Source organism: Furipterus horrens, unplaced genomic scaffold (assembly GCF_987537825.1).
Source record: "Furipterus horrens unplaced genomic scaffold, mFurHor1.1.pri manual_scaffold_9, whole genome shotgun sequence".
NCBI classification, from domain to species: domain Eukaryota; kingdom Metazoa; phylum Chordata; class Mammalia; order Chiroptera; family Furipteridae; genus Furipterus; species Furipterus horrens.
The window spans coordinates 20,900,320-20,924,108 of NW_028327179.1; the positions used below are offsets into that span (position 1 = coordinate 20,900,320).

At 33.9% G+C, this 23,789-nt stretch overlaps 1 protein-coding gene across 2 annotated transcripts in view; it reads left to right on the forward strand.

Moving 5' to 3' along the window:
• AGMO (alkylglycerol monooxygenase) overlaps positions 1–23,789 on the forward strand; it is a 299,845-nt gene that overhangs the window by 132,340 nt on the left and 143,716 nt on the right. For both annotated transcript variants that reach the window (XM_090287822.1, XM_090287821.1), the window contains exons 6-10: positions 7,416–7,482; positions 9,857–9,922; positions 10,012–10,091; positions 14,819–14,953; positions 16,738–16,854. In XM_090287822.1, the coding sequence (XP_090143948.1) occupies positions 7,416–7,482; positions 9,857–9,922; positions 10,012–10,091; positions 14,819–14,953; positions 16,738–16,854 (465 nt within the window). The remainder of the gene's footprint in view (positions 1–7,415; positions 7,483–9,856; positions 9,923–10,011; positions 10,092–14,818; positions 14,954–16,737; positions 16,855–23,789) is intronic.

Genomic DNA, 23,789 nt, shown 5'->3' on the forward strand with positions numbered 1-23,789 from the left:
GTGTTATCCAAAATATAAGCTGAGACACATTTTTAAAAAATGCTAACTTGTCCATCTCTTGTCTTCTTATTTGAGGAATAATGCAATAATAAGTGACAAGAATCAGCCTTCAATATAATTTATTATAAACACAGTCATTTAAAACTGTTATTTATTGTGTAAACATAGCCTAGTCTCGTTCTTCTTAAATCTAAGCTTTTAACTCCTTAACCCTGTGGTATGGATTCATCAGAAATTTACTCCCTCTGAAGCTCTTTATAATCCCAACAGTCCTGATTCTTCCAGATTGTTTTATTTCCATACTAAAAATATTTTTTTTTCATTTCTTAGTGTGGAAATTTAGCTACCTTCCTAGTACATGCTTACTGAAGTAGAAAACTGCCTAATCAGATAGAAAAACATTTGGCTGTGAAAAAATCAGCATTTGTTCAGGATTTCAAAGTGTGAAAGTAGGCAGACAAGCACATATTCCTAAGGGCTCTGCTTTTTCTTGCTTCCCTGTAGAGAAATCATAGGCAAATAGGGCTGCCACTGCCATCTGTCTAAATACTTGATGTGTTGTCTTGAATTATCACAGCAGAAGTAGTGGGGGATGTAATTAAGACTTTATTTTTACATTTCATTACCAGATGCTCTACAATATAAATCATCCATAGATGCTCACATTGATTAATATCTTAACAAGAAAAATAATGAATGGTTAGAGATCAACTAATTTAGAATAAGTGGTAGTTATTTTAATATGTTAACTTATAGTGTTCATAGATTTTATCCCTTTTTAAAATTTTTAAGTGAATTGCTAGAGATTTTCTTGGGAGAGAAAAACATATCTCTATATATACTCAAATAATAAAATCTGATATCATCACTCCTACCTTGAAGTTAAGAAATAGTGAAATTATCTGTTTCTAAATTGTAATTTCCATTGTTTCACACTGTGCTCTTTCAAAAGATCTTAATATGGGCTCTCAGTACATATTAATTGAATAAATTAATTCCACGTAAATTATTTTGATTTCCATATAGTCAGTTGAAAAAGTTTTCCATATGTAAAAGGGACTAATAAGTTGGAATGTATTATTAAAAGATCATAGAATTACATATAACCCACTCAAATTCTAAAAAGATGTACATGAACCTATAGTTAATTGTAAATATTTTTCCAAATAGGAGATCCTCCAATTTTTTTTACACACAAATGCACATGCACATATATACTTAGATAGAGAGATGGAGGGAGAAAAAGTGAAGAAGGGGAAAGAGGTGGGAAAAGGATGGAAGGAAGGAACATGGGCAGAGGGAAGAAAGGGAGGGAGTGAGGAAGGACAGAAAAAAAGAGGAAGAAAATCTGACCGGGAAAAAACCAGCTAATCATGGTATAACTATTAGTCCATTTAATTTTAGTTTGGATTTACATTGACTCTTACCACTAATTTACCTGAAAAGTTTTGCCATTTTTAGACTGCACTTCAAGCATAGATTTCTCAGTTAAATATAATAATGATTTTTATATCAGATGATAAATGGATTAGGTGCTTATTTAGCATTTCCCTTAAATACCGACTTTAGTGAAACATGGAGGCCCACAGTGGTACGAGTTCCTCTGGAACAATAATCATGCATGATTCTCTAAAAGAAAGTCTTTACTAGTTAGAGTCAATGTTGTTACTCTAAGCTATGCTTATCTGAATGCAGGCATTTTCCGACTATGGAGATTTCATTTCACTTCACCCCCAACCCAGTCACTCTTCAGCATTTATTATATTGTTAACACATTCATTTTTATAATGAGGATTCTGTAAAGCATATGCTTCTGAGGACATATTTTCCCTATTATGATTTTTTCCTCTCAGACAGGAAGTAAGAATATTTGTAAGCATCTTTTATTTGGAAAGAGCATTATAATTAAGTATAGACACCTGCTTTCTTTATAAAAATAAGTGGTTATAAATATTCCTATTGCCTTTCAATAATATTTTCCAGTATGTTGCAGATAATGCAACATTCCCAATATTATTTTAAAATTAAAGAATGGAATTAAGAGTTTATTACTATATTTAGATAGTCTTTGCTCCAACCTCAATTGCCATAGTGAGGTGAAAGGAGGCAATTTCCCAAGCAATTCAGGCAAACAAAACAATTTTGTCTTGAATTAACTAAATATTTTGTTAAAAGTAAGTCTTGTCTTTCAACTTGACTATTGATTAATTGTTTCTGTACTCCTAACTGAATTACAAAAATCTAACTCATCAATGTTTTCCAATCAGATGAATCAGAAAAATAAGTAAGAAATATGTAGCATGACATAAGTTAATTTTGTAAGAAATAATTTTACACAGGACATCAATTTAGAATATTTGTTCTGATGCTGCACAGAGTCCAAGTCTAAGAACTTTTCTATTTCAATTTGGAAAGACCTATAGAAATATGATTTTCAGGTAATACAGGGTAGTCAGAAAACTCCAGAGAACTGAATCATGGAAAGAATTCCTTGCAATCAGTTCAAAGTAGGCATTTAATCATCTGACTTACCACATGTACTTAGTTTATCAATTTCCGAAGGAAAATTATTACAGACTGGTAACCTAGATACAGTGGAAGTGTCATTAATATTTTAGGCTTCTGAGTCATTCAACTCAATCGATGTGACTACAAGGCAAGGGGAAGAGGGTCATTAGAACTTTCTGAAGAAATTTCCAAATCTCTTGGTAATGTGGAAACTATCTTTTTCATCTGCGACATCTTTCATTGAGACAGAAGCCAGCACAAATGTGTACTGAGAGAACATAAAAATAATTTCAGAAATGCACCCGTCAATGAGCAACAATTCAATTCTCCCATCATCCAGTCTCTGGGATTTTTATGCTTGGTTTTTGGTATTTTAGCTCTTTATCTTGTTTTCCACTTCACTAGAACAAAGTTCAGGTTTGGACTTGCTTTCTTGGCTTTAAACTCTTAAGGGCACTCCACAGACTCCTGTGTGCCTTTAACCTTGGGAGTAACAACCAAGCTTATTTCCTAATATACTCTTTCCTCCTACTTTCAAGTCAGAAGGCAGAAATTATACAATGCTTTTCTCCTGAACTGCAAAGACTGAATCACAGTGAGGCATTTTATACCCATGAAACGGAGTTTCTAAGCCTCAGCGCTATTGACATTTTGGACTAAATAATTTCTATTTGGGAGCAGATGAAGGCTGTCCTGTGCATTGTAAGATATTTAGCATTACTAAAACACACTACTCACTAGATTCCAGTAACACTTCTTCCAGTAGTGAGAGGCACAGATATCTCCAGACATTGCCAAATGTCCCCTGGGAACACAACCACCCCCATTTGAGAACCACTACTATAAAGGCATAAGGATGGAGGGCAGTGAGGTGCATTTATCTTCTCAATATAATCTTGTTGAGTAATTACTATATGCAAGGCAGTGTTGTATATGCTGTGAGAAACCTAAAGAAGTGTGAAACCCAATCTCTGTCCTCGTGGAACCTGCAATATAGTACTGGAAACTACCACAATTAGCTAGGACACAGAACTACGTGGCATAACAATGAATGATGTCTCAATGTGTAGCCAAAGTCAGGAAAGCAAATTTCTCGGAAAAATCAAGAAAAGTATTTGGAAAATTTAGGTAGGTTTTGAAGGAGGACCGGGGGTTCCAAAGGTCATGAAGAGAAGGTTAAGTTCTTAGAGGCAGAAGAAAGAGAACATTGAAAATCAGTCCTGGGGAAGAGTGAACAGCTTTGAATGCCAGATGGTCTGGAGTTTAGTTCATTATGAGGAGAATTTTGTTTGAATGATTTTATGTTTGATGATGGAAAATGACTTGATGAGAAGATGGCAAAGTCTCATGGCCCCTGTTCTCTTGCTTTTAAATTTAGCTCTTCTTTCCACCCCCACCATAAATGGCGGAGGGAGAAATGAGGAGTTGGAAGCCACTCAGTAAATGATTCAGAGCTTTCCTGCTAGATACAATTTAATCAATAGAATGCATGGAGCTTAGTATTATAAAATTATTTTTATTTTTTATTTAGAATTATCATTATACAAGTAAAAGCAGCCTAAGAAGCAATCTTTTGGAAAACAATGATTTCCAAAAAAAAGTCAGAAAAAAATGTTACTGTTTTTGAAATCTGAGTAAGTAATCAGCACTTAAATTTTAATAATATGGAAATTGAGGGCTTATGTATCCCTTAGAGTGTATGATGAAGAGGGCAATTTCCCTCCCAGAAAACAAACAAACAAACCCATAGACATATTTGTAAAATTTGGCATGACACTTCAGGGGGTTCTTGACTTTATGTAGCCCATCCATGGCCATTCTAGACATCCATGGTCCTGAGGTTATAAAATCCTGAGAGAAAACTACAGAACACATTGCATTGAAACCCTAGAAAGCACCAAAAGTGCCTAAAATACCACGAACATCATTATAAAAGATGAAATCCCTGCACTCTATAAATCCTTGGATTTATTTTAATGGAAATGTAGTCAAAAAAGCACTTAGTTATCATTTTTCCATTACAGTTCTAAAAGATTAAATTGCTTTTATTTGATAGAAAAATTGCTATATGTCTTAAAAACAAGATGATAGAAAAAGAGAAAGATTCCTATGTTAAAACAGAAAAGAGCCTAAGGCTTCCTCCCAAGCTATTTAAACTTGCACTAGTAATTTAATTTTTCTGAGCTTCATTTTTAAATAACATAGTATTAGACTATATTATTTTTAAGTCCTCTGTAATGTTCTAAAATTTCATAATTTAAATTATTTCACTTAAATCTAAAAAAAAAATAATTTCTAAAAATGAAAATATTACTTCCACAGTATTTTCCTGAAGCGACTCAAAGCTAGCTGTGGTTGAGTTGCTAAATGACTGAATGTGCAAAAGTGGGCAATAATTGAGTTGTTATGCTCACCCTCATTAATTATTAATGACTTCTCTTTGACTTTGAATTGGAAGGGTTTTCAACAAAAGAACTTCTGACTGGGCTGTCTGAATGATGAATCATCCCCTACACAGAGGTGGTCTTTCCCAGCTCCAAGGCACTCAGAGTCACTACCAGGAAATATAACTGTGGTTGCCTGTGTTGTACTTGGCTTTTAACATTTTTTAAAAAGGAACTTTCAATATTGATATCACCATGCTTTAGCTTGCAGGAGCAAAAGATTTTCTTTGAGGAAAAGAGCTTGAAATTAAAAAAAAATAATGCACTCAGCCAAGGCTCCAATCATCTGAATGTACTCACCATTTGTGTGGCTTGAAATCTGGCTGCCCACACGAGCCAGGACCAAGCATCAAAAATACATCTGGGTCACAGAAGCTGGACATGTAGTCTCCTCCATCCCCTTTTGTTGTCTGTTTTTGTAACATATGGTAGGCACCAAGAGACAAACAAGGATAAAATGGTTTTCTTCTTTCCAGTCTAATTCTCTGTCAGAGACAAAGCCCAACCAAAGTATCAGATTTCCATGTTCTGACTAATGCAAAACTCCACTTTCTTGTTCTCTATCCATTACCATTCTTCTTGTCAACAAATATTTTTCCACCAAGTACAAAGCAATGTAGTCTAATAAAATACAGGGTTATTTCTCCCTACTTACCTTCCAATTCCTGCTCATTAATACTGTATCTGTGACATAGTACCTTATTTCATAGGGATGCCATCTGATATAAGGCCTATCTAGACACAGTAGACACAGTATTTTGAACTCCTGAAATTAAAAAATACAGATAGTTCTTTGTCTATGTGTTCTGCTCTATGAATTAATCAAAAAGTCTGTTGTTTGCATCTCATAATATTTTTCTCATGGCAATGACTTAAAAAAATGGTGATAGAACTCCACTTTAGAACAAAGAAAGAAAGGCCCAAGTTAACATACAGCACATACTATTACATGTCCTTTGCATGCTAATGTTTCTGTCTGTTCCATAATGGAAACTGAAAATCCCTTAGGTGGGTTAACAGTGTGTCTAATAAGGAGATGGTGGCACCTGCCCCATGGCGGGATGCAGCCCTGTTAAGTGGCCACACTGCCATAACCTTCTACTTCAATAGAATCCAAGGTCCCCACAAGCTGAGGATGGTATGACTACTGCAGTTCTTCACATTTGCAAAACACTTGTAAATTGGGTGTTTTGATGTCAGAAATTGTCAAACAATGATTAAGCTATGCTATATCAAGAGTTGTAATCCTGAAATTTGTTTAAGATCCATTAATATTCTGAACTGAGCACTACTGTATGTTATTAGAGTAACAATATTTTTTACTTAAAATTTAATCTTAAAAACCTTCAAATTATCCAGAAAAATTATAATTAATAATGGAATTTATGTATCTCCATCACTTCCATTAAAAATCAGTTGGTTTTGATTAATTTGCATCAGATATTTTTAAAAATTTTATGTTTATTGCCAAACATTTTGTAGCAAAACCTAGACCTCATGTCATGTATACTTCAGTTACACACCACTATGAAACAGCTGAATTTTCTACACAGTGACAATGCATGATAGCTCCCAACAAAACAGTACTTTTATCATGTAATACTCTGCTTATGATCAATTTCTTGCATTGCCTATAAAATGTCTCTTATGTTTAGTTTGTTCAAAAAAGCAGTCAAAAAAGCTTCTTCTGTAGCTATTAAAGAAAAGTAAAATATTCTGTTATCTGCTATGGTCGATGGAAGAAAGAACAATGCAACTGAGATTAAAAGGGTTCCCACGTTGCCCGATATTAATTATATAACATACCAACTCCCTTACACATGGCCTGTTATTCTTGTTTATGACACCTACCTGGCTCCCCTACTCCTTAGAATTTGCAGACTCTGGAACAGTGGATTTGTACTGAGAAATGTTGCAAGAGAACACTACAGTGTCATATACCAGATTTTAAAGGGTCATTAATTACAAGAAAAAGGGAGCTCCTTTATATATTTGACTTTGATGTGTGTCCAGGATATACTGGTAGATGATGTATCTATAGGTAAGAGACCAGTTAGGGTTCTATTTGAATTAGTGGAATGACCCTAATGGGATAGATAACAGCTATGATAGTAAGTTGTTGCTACATGGCTGACTATTGGGTGAAACCAAATGCAGAAAATGAATATAATTTTCTCTTCCCTATTCATAAGCTGCTAACATAAATCATCAAAGACATAGTTGAGAAGTGAAAAATAAAATGAGAGAAGTATGCCTTGGCAATAGTATCATTTAAAATTATCAGAATTTTATTTTTGTCTTTATGTGAGCAACAGGTGATAGAAAATCTTTTTCTGATTCTGATGCCGGCCCTGAAACTTGCAATATATCTTAATCCATGTGGGGTTTTAATGTGAGTACTTATGTATGATATGTACATTTAATAATAACTGTGTGTATAAATATTCCTTTTCTTTCAAACAGATCATTGATAATCTTGGTCCTTTGGAACTGATTCTTAATACTCCTAGCCATCATAGAGTTCATCATGGTAAGGGAATTTGATATCTTCTCTTTCCTTTTTCATTTATTTAAAAGATTTTTTTTTGCATCATTTCATTGCAGTTACCCAACAGAGTCAGCATGTATTGTACAAATATGCAGCACTTTTTCCTTTGAATCTGGATAAGCCTCATCTCCAAAGCAAAGAATGGAGACCAAAAAAAGAAAGAGAGAAAAAAGAAAAGAAAAGAACAACCCAGAACCAACAACTTTTTTATACCTGGCTTTTGGATTTTTCTTTTTCCCTAAATTTCTTCATTTGTAGTAAAAAAAAAAAAAAAGAAACGAAAAAAGTTAAAGAGCTGAGTGAATATTCCCTTTATATCCTGAAGGCCATTCCTTAACCCATGCTGAAGTCATTCCTCTCTAGAGTCAGAGAGGCCTGATCTTGAAAACAGTTGGGATGTTAGGAAAGCCTAATAAACAACATTGGCCTGCTTACATTTTGTGAACAAAGCCTTTGTGCACTGCATTTGCCTGACAAAGAGAAAACCCCATGTGGCTAGTGCCTGAAGTTTAAAGATAATGGCTTAAGAAATAATCGAAATTTTCACACTTGCATCAAAAGACCTGGACAAGAACATTCATATCAGCATTACTTGTGACAGGAAAAAAAGAGACCTAATTTACATGCTTATAAGCAGTAAAATAGATAAACTGTAGATTTTTCATGGAATGGAGAACTACATCCCAATGACAACACCCAAACTATTATGGCGCGCAATGGCATGAATAAATCTCACAGACATACTGATGAGAGAAGGAAGCTGGTCATAAAAGAATGAATACTGTTGTTCTGTTTTTATAACTTTCCAGAAATCAGACAGCACTGCAGGTTTTCCTCCCCTCAGGGTGCAGGTGTCTTTCCCATGGCAGTGAGCAGAGCAGAAGCCCAAGCTCGCCCCGGGAGGAGGAGAGGACGGGGTCGGGCTGCACATGTTCAGTTTCCTCTTCCAAATTCAACAGTCATTCCCCTACCACGAGGGAGTCATTAGTGAGGGCGTGGAGAGGCCAAGGGTGTTATGCTCTTGGGGTTCCCTCCATATAAAAGAAAACACAAGGAGTGGAGAAAAGCAAGTCCACTTTGAAGAAGAAATTGTTGTGAGTTTCCTCTGTTTGACTTCAGAGCACCTTCTCACACCTGTTGCTTTACATCGACCTCAGCACTATTAATATTTAATATTAATTTTAAAGAGACAGTTATTTGAGGACAAGGGGGCAGTACTGTGTATTATAGCATGTTGGACTCTATATACTAGATGCCAGTAATATTCCCTTGCACTGTGACTACCAACAATATCTTCAGACATTGCCACGTATCCCCTGAGGGGCAAAGTGTTCCCCCATCCACCTGAGAGCCACTGTTCACACCGTGTGTGGCCATAGAGAGTGCATCTACGTAACTAGCTCCACTCTACTTTTGCACTGGGGGGAGATTTTCCCTGGTATCTGCACTTTTAAAGGTCCATTTGGATGTAGGGAAGCCGCGTAAAGAAATGAGGACATATGAAGACAGTGAGTTTGTTGGAGTAGCGGTTTGATGATTTGATATTCTTTATCCTTATTTGCAATCATTGAATACATTTGGCTTTTTTCATTATTAAAGAAATTATGCCCAGCTACTTAAATTATAATTTGATTACTTTGGAAAAGAAAAAAATATCATACAAGTTATGAAAAAATTAAAAAATTGAGGCTAATTTGAATTTCATGTATGTATTTTATGATTTGAAGAAATAGTAATGTCTCACTCTAACTAGAAAATTTTCTTCCTGGAAAAGATGCAGGGACAGAATGCACTTAAAAATTTAAAACAAACAAATACAAACTACATATATTATCTATCTTATTTATTAGTGCCATTTCTTCTGGCCATTTAATTTTCAGTCATTAGTTTTGATAGTCCTAAAAACAGAATTATTGAGAATTATTCAAGATTTTTAAAAACTGAAAAATTATTGACACATCTTTTAAATCTGGGATAGTTCTTAATAGTTTTAAGGAAATCTTGGCTCTTTTTAGTAAAATTCATTGAAAAATAAAATGAGAACTAACTTTACTAGAAAATAATGGCTAGTATTGTCATAGAAAAAGCATTGCTGGGAAAAGTCATTCTGTTACATAAGTCTTAGTTTTGTAAATGGGTTCTAAAATACAAGAGAGATTGAGCAAAAAGGAAAAAGAACATGGACGTGAACAACAGTGTGGTTATTTCTGGAGGAGGGGATATAAGGGGACTAAATGGTAATAGAAAAAAATACAATAAAGATTAAATAAAAAAATGAAAAAGTAAAATACAAAGTAGTTGTTATAAAAGGCATAACTTTAGGCTTTAAAAAGTGTTTTAAATATTTTTCTTACAGGCAGAAACCGTTATTGTATAGACAAAAATTATGCTGGCACACTTATTATATGGGATAGAATTTTTGGTAAGTAAAAAGTACAAGAATTATAAAAAAAATTAATTAGCTCCTAATTAGAAAGTCAAAAAATTATATCCTGAGTGTTTATCTTCCAGGAACATTTGAGGCAGAAAATAAAAAGGTTGTATATGGTTTGACACATCCCATCAATACATTTGATCCATTCAAGGTGCAGGTAATGTACTTAGTTTTATTGTTTATGAATTGACCGTATTCTATCATAAACTCATATTTAAAAGAAAATACAGTGTTAAAAGGTAGTAGTGCATTACAATATCCTGAAAAAAAGAATTTTAACGGTTAAAGAATTTGAAAATAACTGTGGTGCTTACACAAAGACTTGAATCAATTTGGGCAATATACATTAGAAAACAATGCATAAAAATGTTTTAATATTTATACTGCCTAGAATTTAAAATGGCTCTTTAGCAAACAATCTTTCTCAGCCTAGACCTGAAATATATTCATGCATCCAGGAAGAGTGGCAGTAACGTGAATAATTGAGGCTGATCCCGCAGTAAGAAAAATATTTGCTTCAAGTCTACATGACTGGTTAGAAATTCAGTGGGAGGCCTTCACCCCACTCTTCTCTGGCCTACGTGTCAGGAGCTATTATGGGTTGGTTAGGTCTGCATACTGTTTCACCTGCGAAGGCTTGTTGCGCTGGCCCAGTTTTCTGTGAGACATGTGGTATTGGTTGTTCCCTGGTCTCCATGGTTGGCACTAGAGAAATTAGGAATGTCTGTGAAGCTCCGATCTGTCAGCGGCAGACCACCTCAAACACTCCTGGGGTTAGGGACTAATAAATGAGAAAGAGATAAGAATGCTTGAAACACGGAAGGCTCAGTTAATGACAGCTCTGTCCCAGAGACTGGTTTTACAGCTTTCGGGAAGGGAGAAAATTACAGGTTTCTGTCGGGTCTGCTTTTCAAACCGACTTCTTCAAATTTTTAAGAAAGTTAAAATAAAACAAATTATGTATTTTACTATGTGTAGGGCATTGCTAACAGCTCAGCACAAATATTTAACATAACCATTTCTAAGACCTTTTGAGGTGTGGTTCTTTTTAGCTGCACCCCCTTCTTTTTCTTTTCTTTTTTTTATGCATGGAACTGAGGTTCCTGGGGTTTAAATGATTCACCCAACTACGCACAGCTTGTCAACTGTAAACTTAGCCAAGATGGGTTCCAGGACAAGCCCAAAACTTACTTAGCTCAATTTAAACTTTGTACTCTCCTGCCTCTTTAAAGAAAAGACTATGGCAAATTGCCTTCCTTTTTCAAATGAAAGGCATTTTTATTTCACACTTCAAAAGAAAAAATTGATGATTTCTCTCTTTTTCTCAACTACAGAGCAATTTACTGTGTCTCTTGGTCTCTCTCTCCTCGCCAATTCCCCTTCTCTCTCTCTCTTTTTTCCTTAGGCATTATCAAGAACATATCTCTCAGGAGAACACTAGAACATTAAAGAAATAATTCAGTTCTTTCTTAATTATAAACTTTACAGAATTAAAAACAATTTAAAAATAATACATTGAGAGCTGCTTCTTCAATTGATGTAGTCCTGTCTCTGTCATATGGAGATTAAAAAGGAAATAGACAACTTGCTCTCTGTCCTGTATGACAGGCCCTTTTAAACTTCATGTGCATGTGAATCATGGGAGCATCTTATTATATTGCAGGTTCTGTTCAGTAGTTCTGAGGTTTGTCCAAGACTATGTTTCTGACAAGCTCCCATGTGATGTCTTGCTGCTGGTTCATGGCTGAACTGCTAAACAGAAAGGCTCTGGAAGTATACACTCTCGCTGAGGAAAAGCAGGTCATGTTGAAACAGAATAAGAGACTGATAACTGTACATGAGTTGCAGAAAGAGATGTTTAGGAATTGGAGAGATACAGTATTCAGACAATCACAAGTATTTATGAGCTGCTTATGAATTTGTGTCAGGTTCAAATCTCCAGGCATCTACCCATCACATAAATATTTTTTAATTTTTTTAAATCACTTTTTTTATTGTTATTCTATTACAATTTTTCCAATTTTACCTGATTTGCCCTCCTCCGCCCATCCTACCCCCCACTCCCACAGTCAATCTCCACACTGTTATCCATGTCGGTGGGTCATTCATACATGTTCTTTGTCCAGTCCCTTCCCCTTATTTCCACCATTATCTGCTCCCCCTCCTCTCTGATCACTGTCAGTCTGTTTTGTTCATTAGTTTATTTTGTTCATTAGATTCCTGTTATAGGTGAGATCATATGGTAGTTGTCTTTTACTGACTGGCTTATTTCACTCAGCATAGTATTCTCCAATTCCACCATGCTGTCACAGAAGGCAGGCGTTCCTTCTTTCTTCCTGCTGTGTAGTATTCCATTATATAAATGTACCACAGGTTTTTATTCATTCATTTACCAATGGGCACTTAGGCTGTTTCCAGCACTTGGTTATTAAAAATAGCACCACTAAGAACAGAGGGGTGCATAGGTTCTTTTGAATTGGAGATTTGGGATTCTTAGGGTATATTCCCAGCAGCAGAATTGCTAGGACAAAGGCAGTTCCATTTTAAATTTTTTTAAAGAAATTCCATACGGTTTCCCACAGTGGCTGCACCAGTCTGCATTCCCACCAACAGTGCACCAGGGTTCCCGTTTCTCCACATCCTCGTCAGCACTTCTTGTTTGTTGACTTGTTGATGATGGCCATTCTGACAGGTGTGAGGTGGTATCTCACTGTGGTTTTAATTTGCGTCTCTCTGATGGCTGGTGATGTTGAGCATCCCTTCATATGCCTGTGGACCCTCTGTATGTCCTCCTTAGAGAAGTGTCTAGTTAGATCCTTTGACCATTTTTAATTGGATTGTTTGTCTTCCTGGTGTTGAGTCATATGAGTTCTTTATAAATTTTTGAGATTAAATCCTTGTTTGATGTATCATTGGCAGATATGTTCTCCCATTAGTCAGTTCCTTTTTCATTTTGATGATGGTTTCTTTAGCCATGTAGAAGCTTTTTAGTTTGATATAGTCCCATTTGTTTATGTTTTCCTTTGTTTCGCTTGCCCTAGGAAATATACTGACAAAAATATTGCTATGTGGGATATCTTACATAAACATTATTTTTACTGTAGTAAGTGTCACAGTGGTGTCTAAGGTTTAGACTTCTATTAATAATACTCAAATTGTCAGAAATGTCAAATCAGCAGGTTGTGATAATTTGGAGTTCCAGAACCTACAAAAAGACATACTTATTTTCACTTACATTCCTTTATATTCAGCTAAATCTCTTACCTTTCCCTCAAAAACATAAAAAAGCAACTCAGGGATTTTTTTCCTTAGTATTTGGCATAAACAATTTGCTTTGCTCTCCTTTGAGGTCCAAGAGTTTCAGAGCATTGGGTAGCAAATAAGGGAGAAAGTACTCCTGATTTTAAAACATCACCACATATTTCTCATAGCTTGTGTCTAGTATGATAGCAATAAAATTGCAGTCAGTTTTCAAAATAACGCTACAGATAGGTATATTAATGTGTTATAAGTTCTATAACATTGATTTGCTAAATATTATTATTATTATTATTATTATTATTATTATTATTATTACAAAACTCCAGGGTAAGTTTCCATCTAACATTTCCTTTTTCATCAAATTTGGCGCACTAATTCCTAACATTCCTTAATTGCTTTAGATTCCTAAGTGTAATATTTTAAGCAATTTTTAAAACCATTTTTATAATTCTAGCAGTTTGAATTCTTTAAGAGACAGTTAAAATTCCATCAAGACCACAAATTTTGATGGAACGAAAACTTCTTTCTACATGTGTGTATTACTACACTTACAACAGAACTCATCTCTAGAGTCCATATCTGATGTTCAACCTCTAGGATTATTTTTAATCCTATGCTGCATTATGATGACTAGTGTGACATTTATAGCTAATTATCTCAATAGCTATATTTATTGGGTACTTATCATGTATGAATATACTTTTAACTTCAGTACCTGTCAAATGTGTGTTAAAGAATGTGAATCCCTGCTATAGGCCTTAAGGCAAACTTTTACTCAGTTAGAAAACTTATTTGTTTTCTTATTGCATAATATAGTCTATTTAATAATCAGAAGTCTAATACCAGAAATAACTTTCAACATTTTTCCTTAATATAACATTTGTCTATAACTCAATATAATAAATAAAGGATTATTTTTCAAATATGTGACATATGTAATATTTGTATGTTTCCATGATCAACCTAATAAGCCATTTTGCAAGATTTTAGAAAAGATGTCATTAACCCTGGCCAGGTGGCTCTTTTGGTTAGAGTATTACCCCATATACCAAAAGGCTACCAGTTCAACCCCCAATTAGGGCACATATAGGAGGTAACAAATCAATGTTTCCCTCTCCCTCTTCCTCTCCTTTTCCTTCTTCCTTCCTCCTTCTCTCCTTCTTTCCCTCCTTCCTTTCTCTCCCATATAAAATCACTAAACATATCCTTGGGTGAGGATTGAAAGTAAATTAAAAAAAAAAACAAAAAACTATGTTATTAGATATGAATATTAAGTACACAGACTCCTAGTTAATTCCATTAGAAACAAACTTCTTAACTCAGTTTTCTACTTTGCTGAGTTTCTAAACAATTAACTTATTTTTAATTTCTAAATTATAGTTTTGTGGAGCTCCAGAAATATTGACAAGGACATATTTAAATTTAAAAGTATATAAATGCATAGAATGAATTATAATTTGTAATGCAGTTATATGTTAATAAACAATCAAATTATACATGACCTATAAAGAAAATATGTAAATTGCATTAAACAATAAAATGAAATACATGATTTATTATATTTAATCATTTTGTTAAGAGTTTTGTTTTTATTTTAAATGAATTATATTTTTATTCTTACAGTTCCACCATTTAGTTTATATATGGACTACATTTTGGGCCACACCTGGATTCTTCAATAAGTTTTCTGTCATATTTAAAGGACCAGGATGGGGTCCTGGTAAACCAAGACTTGGACTAAATGAAGAAATCCCAGAGGTAAGTAAGAGTTCATGAGTTTGATGATGGTGAAGATTAGTTTCATATTGTCAGGTCTAAAGCCAGCCTGTACAGTATATATCACTGACTTAATGCAAATCTGAATAAAAGATGTTCCCTTAGGCAGACACAGTCTTGTGGGACATAAATTAATGAGTAAACACCACCTGGGGGCAAATAAGAGGGTTGCCTTTGCCCAGGCGCACACTACCTCTCACCAGAGATCATGGTCTAGGGGACATGGCAGTAGAGGCTGGTTTTGAGATCTACCCAAACCCACAGCCAGGAGAATTTGTGTGGTGCAGAAACTCATGTGGCTCAGCCACAGAATCCTAAAACACTAGAGATGGGGGTAACCTTACAGATCATTCAGTCTAGCCTTTATTTTCTTCCTGAAAAACTGAGGTCTCCAGAATGGAGGGTCTAAAGTCTCACCAAGATGTTGATGTTGTTATTGAATTAGACCATGCCTTTACTTATTTTTTGGTAGAGTAGTAACATTAAATACAAAAATCCCATTTCTAAACAAAAAATAAGACATATTAGCCTGTATATATCACTGACTTAATGCAAATCTGAAAAAATATGTTTGATATCCAAAATATTTGAAAAACTTATATGACTCAACACCAAGAAGACTGACAGTCTAATTTAAAAATGGGCAAAGAACCTGAGCAAGGTCTAAAAATTTAAAACACTGGAAATCAAATGAAATATTCATATTCTGGAATTCCTCTTACAGACATGGAAAAGGAATTTATTTCTAATCATTCAGGATTCATATTGTTATTTCTTATTAAAATAACTGTCATTAATGGCAATATAGAAACAACAGAAATAGTAAACTACCATTGATTTTAAAGATAACTATGAATATAAAATTTAGCCAATATTTCAAGGACATAAAATAATATTTCATATAGGTTTATTTTTATTTTACAAAATATTCTAACCTAATATGGAGGTTTTTTCATCCAGTTATGAAAGCTTTTATGTTGAAATCTCCCAGATACTTTCAGTATATCCAAAGTCAGTTATATAACAAGAACTAACTCGATATAGGTGAAAATATTTTGCTTATTTCAACTCCAAGATGTCTAGTTAACTATGGTCTATTTTTTCAAATAGTAACCTAAAATGAATATTTTAAAGTCATAGTGTTGCTTAAAATTGAATTAAAAATAGAACTGTAGTGTTTCTAGGAAAATCTGTAGCTTGAGAAAATTGTTTCTAATACAGCATATTTCCCTTTGAGGCATACGTGTCTCCACTCCCCAAAGTCACCTTCCATTTTCTCTTTTGCTATACTTTGATGTGTAAGGTGGGGCAAAAGTACTTTTAGAGTTGTGAGTATGTGAAACACAGGATTTATTCTTGTATTTTATTTATTAATTATTGTATATATTTCCATATACACTGTAAGCCTACTTTTATCCTACCCTGTATAATCATGGACATATTTTTTATTTACATTTTCATATTTTATACTTTTATATTCATTGCTGTTATGTTTATCATCAGTACATTCTGCTGAATCAATTCTTACTTTGCTCTACATATGGCAGACTAAATTCAGAATCATAATGCTTTAGAAATGAAAAACCGGTCTGCTAGCTTTTACATTTTTTCTGTTCAAAAAATGAATGTTAGAATTATTTTGGGAAAAAGTATAGCAACATCTTTCATTTCTTTTTGCTTATCTTCTCTTTAGTTAGTGTGAATTTCAGGGAGAGGACTAAGCCAGGGAGCAATATAAGCAAAAGGCTTCTTTCTTGTCGCCCTAGGTTACGGGGAAGGAAGTTCCCTACTCATCGTCAGCGTCTTACCTTCTAAGGATGTATGCAGTTGTCCAGTTTGCACTGATGCTAGTATTTTATGAAGACACCTTTGCAGATAAAGCTGTAAGTGATGTCCAGTTTAAATAGTGGAAACACTGGTCATTTTGCTTAATAAAATATCTCACGTTAAAACAAATGAATTAATTCTTCTGGATTATTGAATATAAATTAATGATATCCAAAGCATTTCAGGATAGAATGTCAAATACTATACTATTGATCTCAATGATAAAATAGCAAATAATTTGTACAAATAAATTCCTAAACAAATACAAAAAAAGTAGAAGTTAAAATTAAATGTTTGGGAAAAGACTTTATATTAATTTCAGCATGTGTTCAATTAGAAAATCCCCTGATAACGTTGACTTTAGAAAGTTTTCAATGTAGGGTAGACTTCATTTGTTTTGTTTAAACATTCAGAATATTCAAAATAACCAGAGTACTGGACCAGGGTTTAGACTCTGGATTCTAATTCAGGCATTACCACCTGGGGAGGCATTTATTTACTTATTTAGCCACATAAGACTACTCTCACTGACTACATTTTTTGAGATAACAAAAATAACATAATGTATGTAAAAATGCATAGCACATTGTAAAAATATAATACCTTATATATTTTAAATACATGTTTTGTTTTCTAGATCTATATTATTTTCTTCCAAAAGCAATTTACAATAGTTCACAGAGGTACATAAATTACAATTAGGTAGCTCATTTGGAAGTAGGTAAAATTGAATATAAAATCATGGAAGAATATAAAATCAATGTTTTTGACTTTGTTACCAAGATAGTAAGTACCTCATAAAATAACTCACTATATCAGGAATTTTGATGGTTTACCTAGTAGCTCTTTTTAAATAATTAGTTATGCTTTAAAAAAAAATGAAGAGGGTTCTATTGATTGAGTGGCGAAAACTCCATGTTCTTTTCCATAAAATAAAAGACACATTTTTCATTTTCACCAATAACTTTATTGATTTGGATACTTTGAGTATGTCGGCTAACTCCCACGTGGTAGAAGCTTGATTGTCCTCAATTAATGTTTTGATTTGATCACCATCAACTTCAATTGTTCTATCCAACTGTGAAGCATTGTCCAGGGAGAAATCTCCAGCAAAAAACTTCGCAAACAGCTTTTGACACGTTCTATCTATCACAGCACCTTCTCCCTACACTGCACATTTGTTTTTGTTTTTTTGCGTTTCAGTTGCATTTTTACCTTTCTTGAAATAATAGAGTATAATATTCTGAAAATGTTGCATATTTTCTTTAATCTTCAATATTTAAATGACTACACAAAAATTCACCCATTTTAATAAGTTTTTTTTAATGTATGCTGATATGACAGCTGTCACAATACAATCTAACATAATTGTTTCAAGTGAAGTTAAAAGCAACTAAGTGCTACGAGAGCCATCATACAGAAAAACAAAGAAACAACATTTTTCGCCAACCCAGTGCTATAAAATGGTGGTTTAGATAAATGAATTTTTTTTAAGGTGTCCAGAGGAACTAGAATTGTGGGTAAAATAGGCTTTAAAAAGCCTCTTTCAATGCATTGAATAGATGACCTGGCAAAAAAAAAATTAGGTACCTCTTAGAGGCTAAATATAGAGAAAATGTAAATCCAATGAGGAAACTATGCTAATCCTGACAGCTGTCCCAGGGCATTGGACAATCTCTGTTGGTTTGACCTTAAGTGGCCAGACAAAGCCAAGAACATACACTGGTGAGAATTCAGATAAAGAACTTCAAATAAAACAACTGAAACAACAACATCAAAACCTCATTGATGGGATTGGGTGAGGATGAAAAGAAATAATGGAAAAGAGACTTCCCTATAGTAGACTTGGCTTTGAGAAGGCAGAATTTTTTAAAAACTCTTTCCTGAAAATTTTTAACTGCAAACCAGCCCTCACTCATGTATGAGTCAAGGATTTACACTAGCCGTTGATTTATAAGCCTAAAGCTAAGAACACAGTTTAAAGTGGTCTCAGATTAGGTCTCATGTGTTTAAAAGACCCACGTTCAAATCCTGCTTCAGCCATTCATTAAACCCAAGCCTCACCATATTCCCATAGACTTAATGATAATGAACTCAGAGATAAAAAGCACAGAAACACTCTAGAAAAAAGCCAACATTACAAAGCATTTACAGAAACAAGAAAACAGCATAATTAAACATTAAAATACAACAGATTTTGGAAATGAGATCAATTAAGACATAAAAATTGAAGGAATTAAAAATTATGAAAAATCAAGAGACGAGACAATAAAAATGATGAGACATATTTAGAAATAATCAAATTAAAGTTCTAGAACACAAAAGTACGATAGACGTGAGGAGATCAATTATTTAAATAGCATTTTAAAGGCAAAGGAAGAGAGAATTAGTGTATTAAAAGGCAGAGGCAAAAAATGTTTTCATTATTCAGTGCTAAAAGACAATGAGCTCAAAATCTAAATGTGATTAGTGAGCAGTGAATCCAGGCAAGATAAATGATCTTTTTCAAAGAATAAGTCTCTGCTATGGACAGATATCAGTCTATCCATAAAGGAACATTAAATAGTAGAAATTTATAACTGATATATACAGAAAAATAGTTCTGTATGTTTATTTTTAATAATTTTAAGTTATCAACCATGTGAAATTATCTAAGAAATAAGTGTACTTAAGAAGGTTACTAAGTGTGTTAGGCAGGACTTTTTGGTTGTCTGTGACAGAAATTTAACCCAGAGTGAATTTATTAACTCAGAACTAATGAGTCTGGAATTTTTCTTCTTCAGGCAGTGCTGCATCCAGTGAGTGAAATAATGCCACTAGGAATCTTCTCTTTCTTTCTTCCAGTTATGCTTTTCTCAAAATGCAGATTCTCCTACGGATTTTCAGCCTTTGTGGTAGCAGGGTCGCTATCAGTAGCTCTAGCTTTAAGTACTGCTTCACAAAGAACTCCGGAAATGAAAGTTTTAACTTGGAGTCTTATGTTAAGGCCTGGTTTATCTGAGTATCAGTGAACCAAGCAATGTGGTCAAGAGTGAATCACAGACCATTCAGCCTGCGAATGGGAGACAGGACCGGCTCCTTATGATCCTCCTTGCCTGAGAGGAGAGATAGGTTGCTTTGGAAGAAAAATTGAGAAGAAAATAAATTTGAGTAGGCAAATATAAATGTTAGATCTACATAAATCATTCTCAAATCATAAGTATAGACTTGTTTTCAAAAAATAATCTTTAAACTTTTATAAAATACCTACATATTAACTGTCCTGCAGGATATCAGAATGTCTTGAGAATATAATGCTAGGAAATATACTGGCTTACTATTGGCTTTTTCATACATGTGCTACAAGTAATGAAACCAATTCTACATTGTAGCCTGTTCATTTGCCCTTAGCTTCAGAAGAGACAAAATTTGAACCCAAGATTTTATCTCAAGAGCAAAGTTTTCTGAAAAGCAGCATAAACTACATCACTCTTAGTAGTGCACATGTAGCTATCAAACACCCTACTATTTAGAACTATTAATTGCTTAACCTAAGTCCTCATAATCATCTCTTTAAGTATTACATAATCAATCCATCACTGATTACTTTGTTATCTTAATTTGTTCACCTAAGTTATGACTAAAATATATGTGCATTATGGAGTGTAGACAGTTGAATGAAACCAGAAGAAAAGCAAGATCATCTGCATCTAAATACAAAAGTAGGCAAAAGTAGTTTAGAGTATGTAAAACAGTTTATTCTTATATTATTATTTATCATTTTAATTATTGTATTATTTATTATTATTAGTAACCTACTTTTGCCTATCCCCACATCTAGTGCTCAGGATACTGATCAAGGTTGAGTACAACTTGATTTATTTTAGGTGTACTAAAAAAAATTCCAAAATAAATTATACTATTTTGTAGAAACAAAGATAGAAATTTACACACTTTGATTTTGCAATAAAAACCCTAAGTTCACTAAGAGATTTGACTGTGTAAGCAAGGCTGAGTGCTTCTTGGATAAAAATGTAGCCTGACGTTGTGTATATTAAAATATGTAACTTATAGCGTGGTTTTCACAGGATGTTTCATCTGTAGTCAAAACTATATGAGAAACTCATGCCGATATATTGACAAAGAGAAATATCAAGTGTTGAAATCCTTTTCAAACTGAAATTGGAGTTGGAGAAAGCTTCATTCCTGACACAAATATGTTTTGAAAAGGTGCATTTGCTTGTTTCTCCCACATGTTTTTCTTTGCTAAAAACGTGCTGTGCGACTAGGAAAAAAAGATTTGTTTATTTGCACAACTCTATAGTGCCTTTCTAGTCTCAGGGATGTTTGAAAGCATATGAGGACATTAAAATCCAACAGCAATATTTTTTTCCAGATTTACTCTAGCCAATAATCACATAGAAAAGTTGTGGCTGACTTGTAATTGGGTACATGCTGTGGTCCCACAGCCCTTTCTGTTTATGCATATACCAGAGTAGATGAATACTCACTTGTTTTATGTGTGCAAGTTTTGTATAAATAACATTGGGAGTCAAAAAAGCAATTTGATGGCCACCACAAAGGTATAAAAGGCACATTCCTTTCTTTCTGAAACATGCAATGCATACATTTAAATGTATAATGTTTCATTTAGTGATATGAACGACAGACTTTTATGTTGATCTTGGTTTAGTAATGCTTGGGAAATCAATTCCTTAGCTGCCAGGGTCCACTTCATGGGGTGATATCATGAATACACATTTGAAATGAAAACATATTTCCAAAGTAAAATTGTAAAGGCAATGCTATCCTTTTAAATAACAGGCACCCTCAAAACAGTTTGAGTATTTAACAGTCTTATAATAGAATGTGTAACAAAGTTACTGCAGGTATATTTTACCACAGATTATTTGATGGTATATTTCAAGTTAATGAGGAATCTGAGAATATGCAATATAAATTTGGAAACAGAGTTTTATAGCTTTAAATTCCCCTGGATGTTATGCTCTGTGAAACATTATGGGCACTGAAATTTTGTTACTAATGTTTTCTGTTGACCTGGAAAAAAATCAATATATTTAGCTGTACACTCATAACCGAGAGTGTCACTTGCACAAATTCAATCTAGTTTAGGTCCTATGTGAAGCCTCACGAGTCCATATCCTCTGTATACCGTTCTCTTCCAGTGTAGCCCACTGGGATTTAATTTAATTTCCTAAAGATTTTAGGTGGTAACTGAAGTAATGTGAAAAAAATGAAATGTGAGCCAAAAATGAGCAACAATTATAACTTAAAACCACAAAATAAATGTAATAAATGTGTAGTAAAGAAAGAATATTAGCACAAGTCACCTTACTAATAAGCACGGACTCCAGGAACACAGAAAAGTGACCATTGTGAGTTCTAAAGAAAACTATAAGGTTTTCCACTATATTGAAAAATTATAAAATAGGAAAGTAAATGTTAAAAATGCCATATACATCAATTAATTGTGGAATTAAATGTCTGTATACTATTAGTACTATCTCCAAATATGGACAGTATGAGGCAGCTCCTTTAAAAATTATACAGGCCTACTTGGTCAGAATTCAGTTGGTTAGAGGGTCGTCCTGATACGCCAACATTATGGTTTGATCCATGGTTAATGCACACACAAGAATCAACCGATGAATACATAAGTAAGTGGAACAACCAATCGATGTTTCCTCTCTTTCTTCCCCTCCCTCCCTCTCTCCTCATTTCCTTCCTTTCTCTCTCTGTAGAATCAATGAATAAAAATTTCTAAAAATTTATCATAAAACAAACATGATCAACCCTAAAATGCTTATAATTTAAATTATGATCTCATTTTCATTTATCAAACATATGTAAAAATTAGATTATTTTATTTCACTTTTGGAAACTCCAAATTTAAATCCACAGTTCCTAGGAGTCATATTTCCTTATTAAAAGTAATACTCATGAAAAGGAAGTTTGTTTCTCCGATATTGTCTTTTAATGTCTCCTTTTTCTTTTTTTTTTAATTTTGGGAAATAACAGAAGGGAATATGGCTTATGTTTCTACTGGCACCCTTTGAGTTGCAGCCTAGCAGCTCTCTCAGTTACCTTAGATAGGGTGATAACAGGGGTCATGTCACTTATATCTCATTTTCTGGGAATCAGTGACCTTTGTTACCTTCTGTCCAATGTCTTGAAAACAATTTTTAAAGATATATTGTTATGTTATGTTTTTTTTTTAATTTTTAATTTTTTAAATGGGAGAATAAATTGGTTCTTGCTTCTCTGTCAGGTTGGGTACACATTCATTTTTAATATAGTATAATCATAGCTTAACATATAACTGTAACATAAGCATTCTCTAAGTATTTGTTTAAAGCTTTTTATATGTATTTTTTTTTTTTTTTTGCTTTTATTTCTTTAAAAATTTTGAACAAATGTTATCAAACCCAAACAGTAGCAGGGAGAGGGGTCCTACCACTTGACTCCTACCAGGCAAATCTCCAAAGACAGAGTTCAGTGGGAAAAAAAGGAATTTTTTATTTAATGGCACACTTCTGCCTAAAATATCTGGGAAACCAAAGTAAGGGGAAAGAAAATGTCAGAGTATGACATCAAAAATAGCCTCATTACAACTAAAATCGGTTCACAGTGTTGACTCTTATCACTGAGTTTTTTGGAAATAACAGCAAGTTTCTACCTCAAAGCCCATTTTCTCTAAGGCATTCAAAGAAAATCACCCTGTCACCTTCTGGAAGTTCAGTTCAAGGTTGCACTAGGAACCTCTGTTCCCACCCAAAAGTGTCATGAACGTAGGTGGCATAGCTGGTCTCCAGTCACTGTCCAGTGGCAGCCATGTTTGCCTTTGCCTCTCTTCTGGCTGCCTTGTATAACAAAGGGGCAAAGTCTCCAGTCACACATGTGCGGCTCAAAGCCCTCCTCCATTTCTGGGGAGGGGCATGGTGTGTGTCCCCCCATTACACAAATGCATGAATTCCATATCAAGTCATTGCTT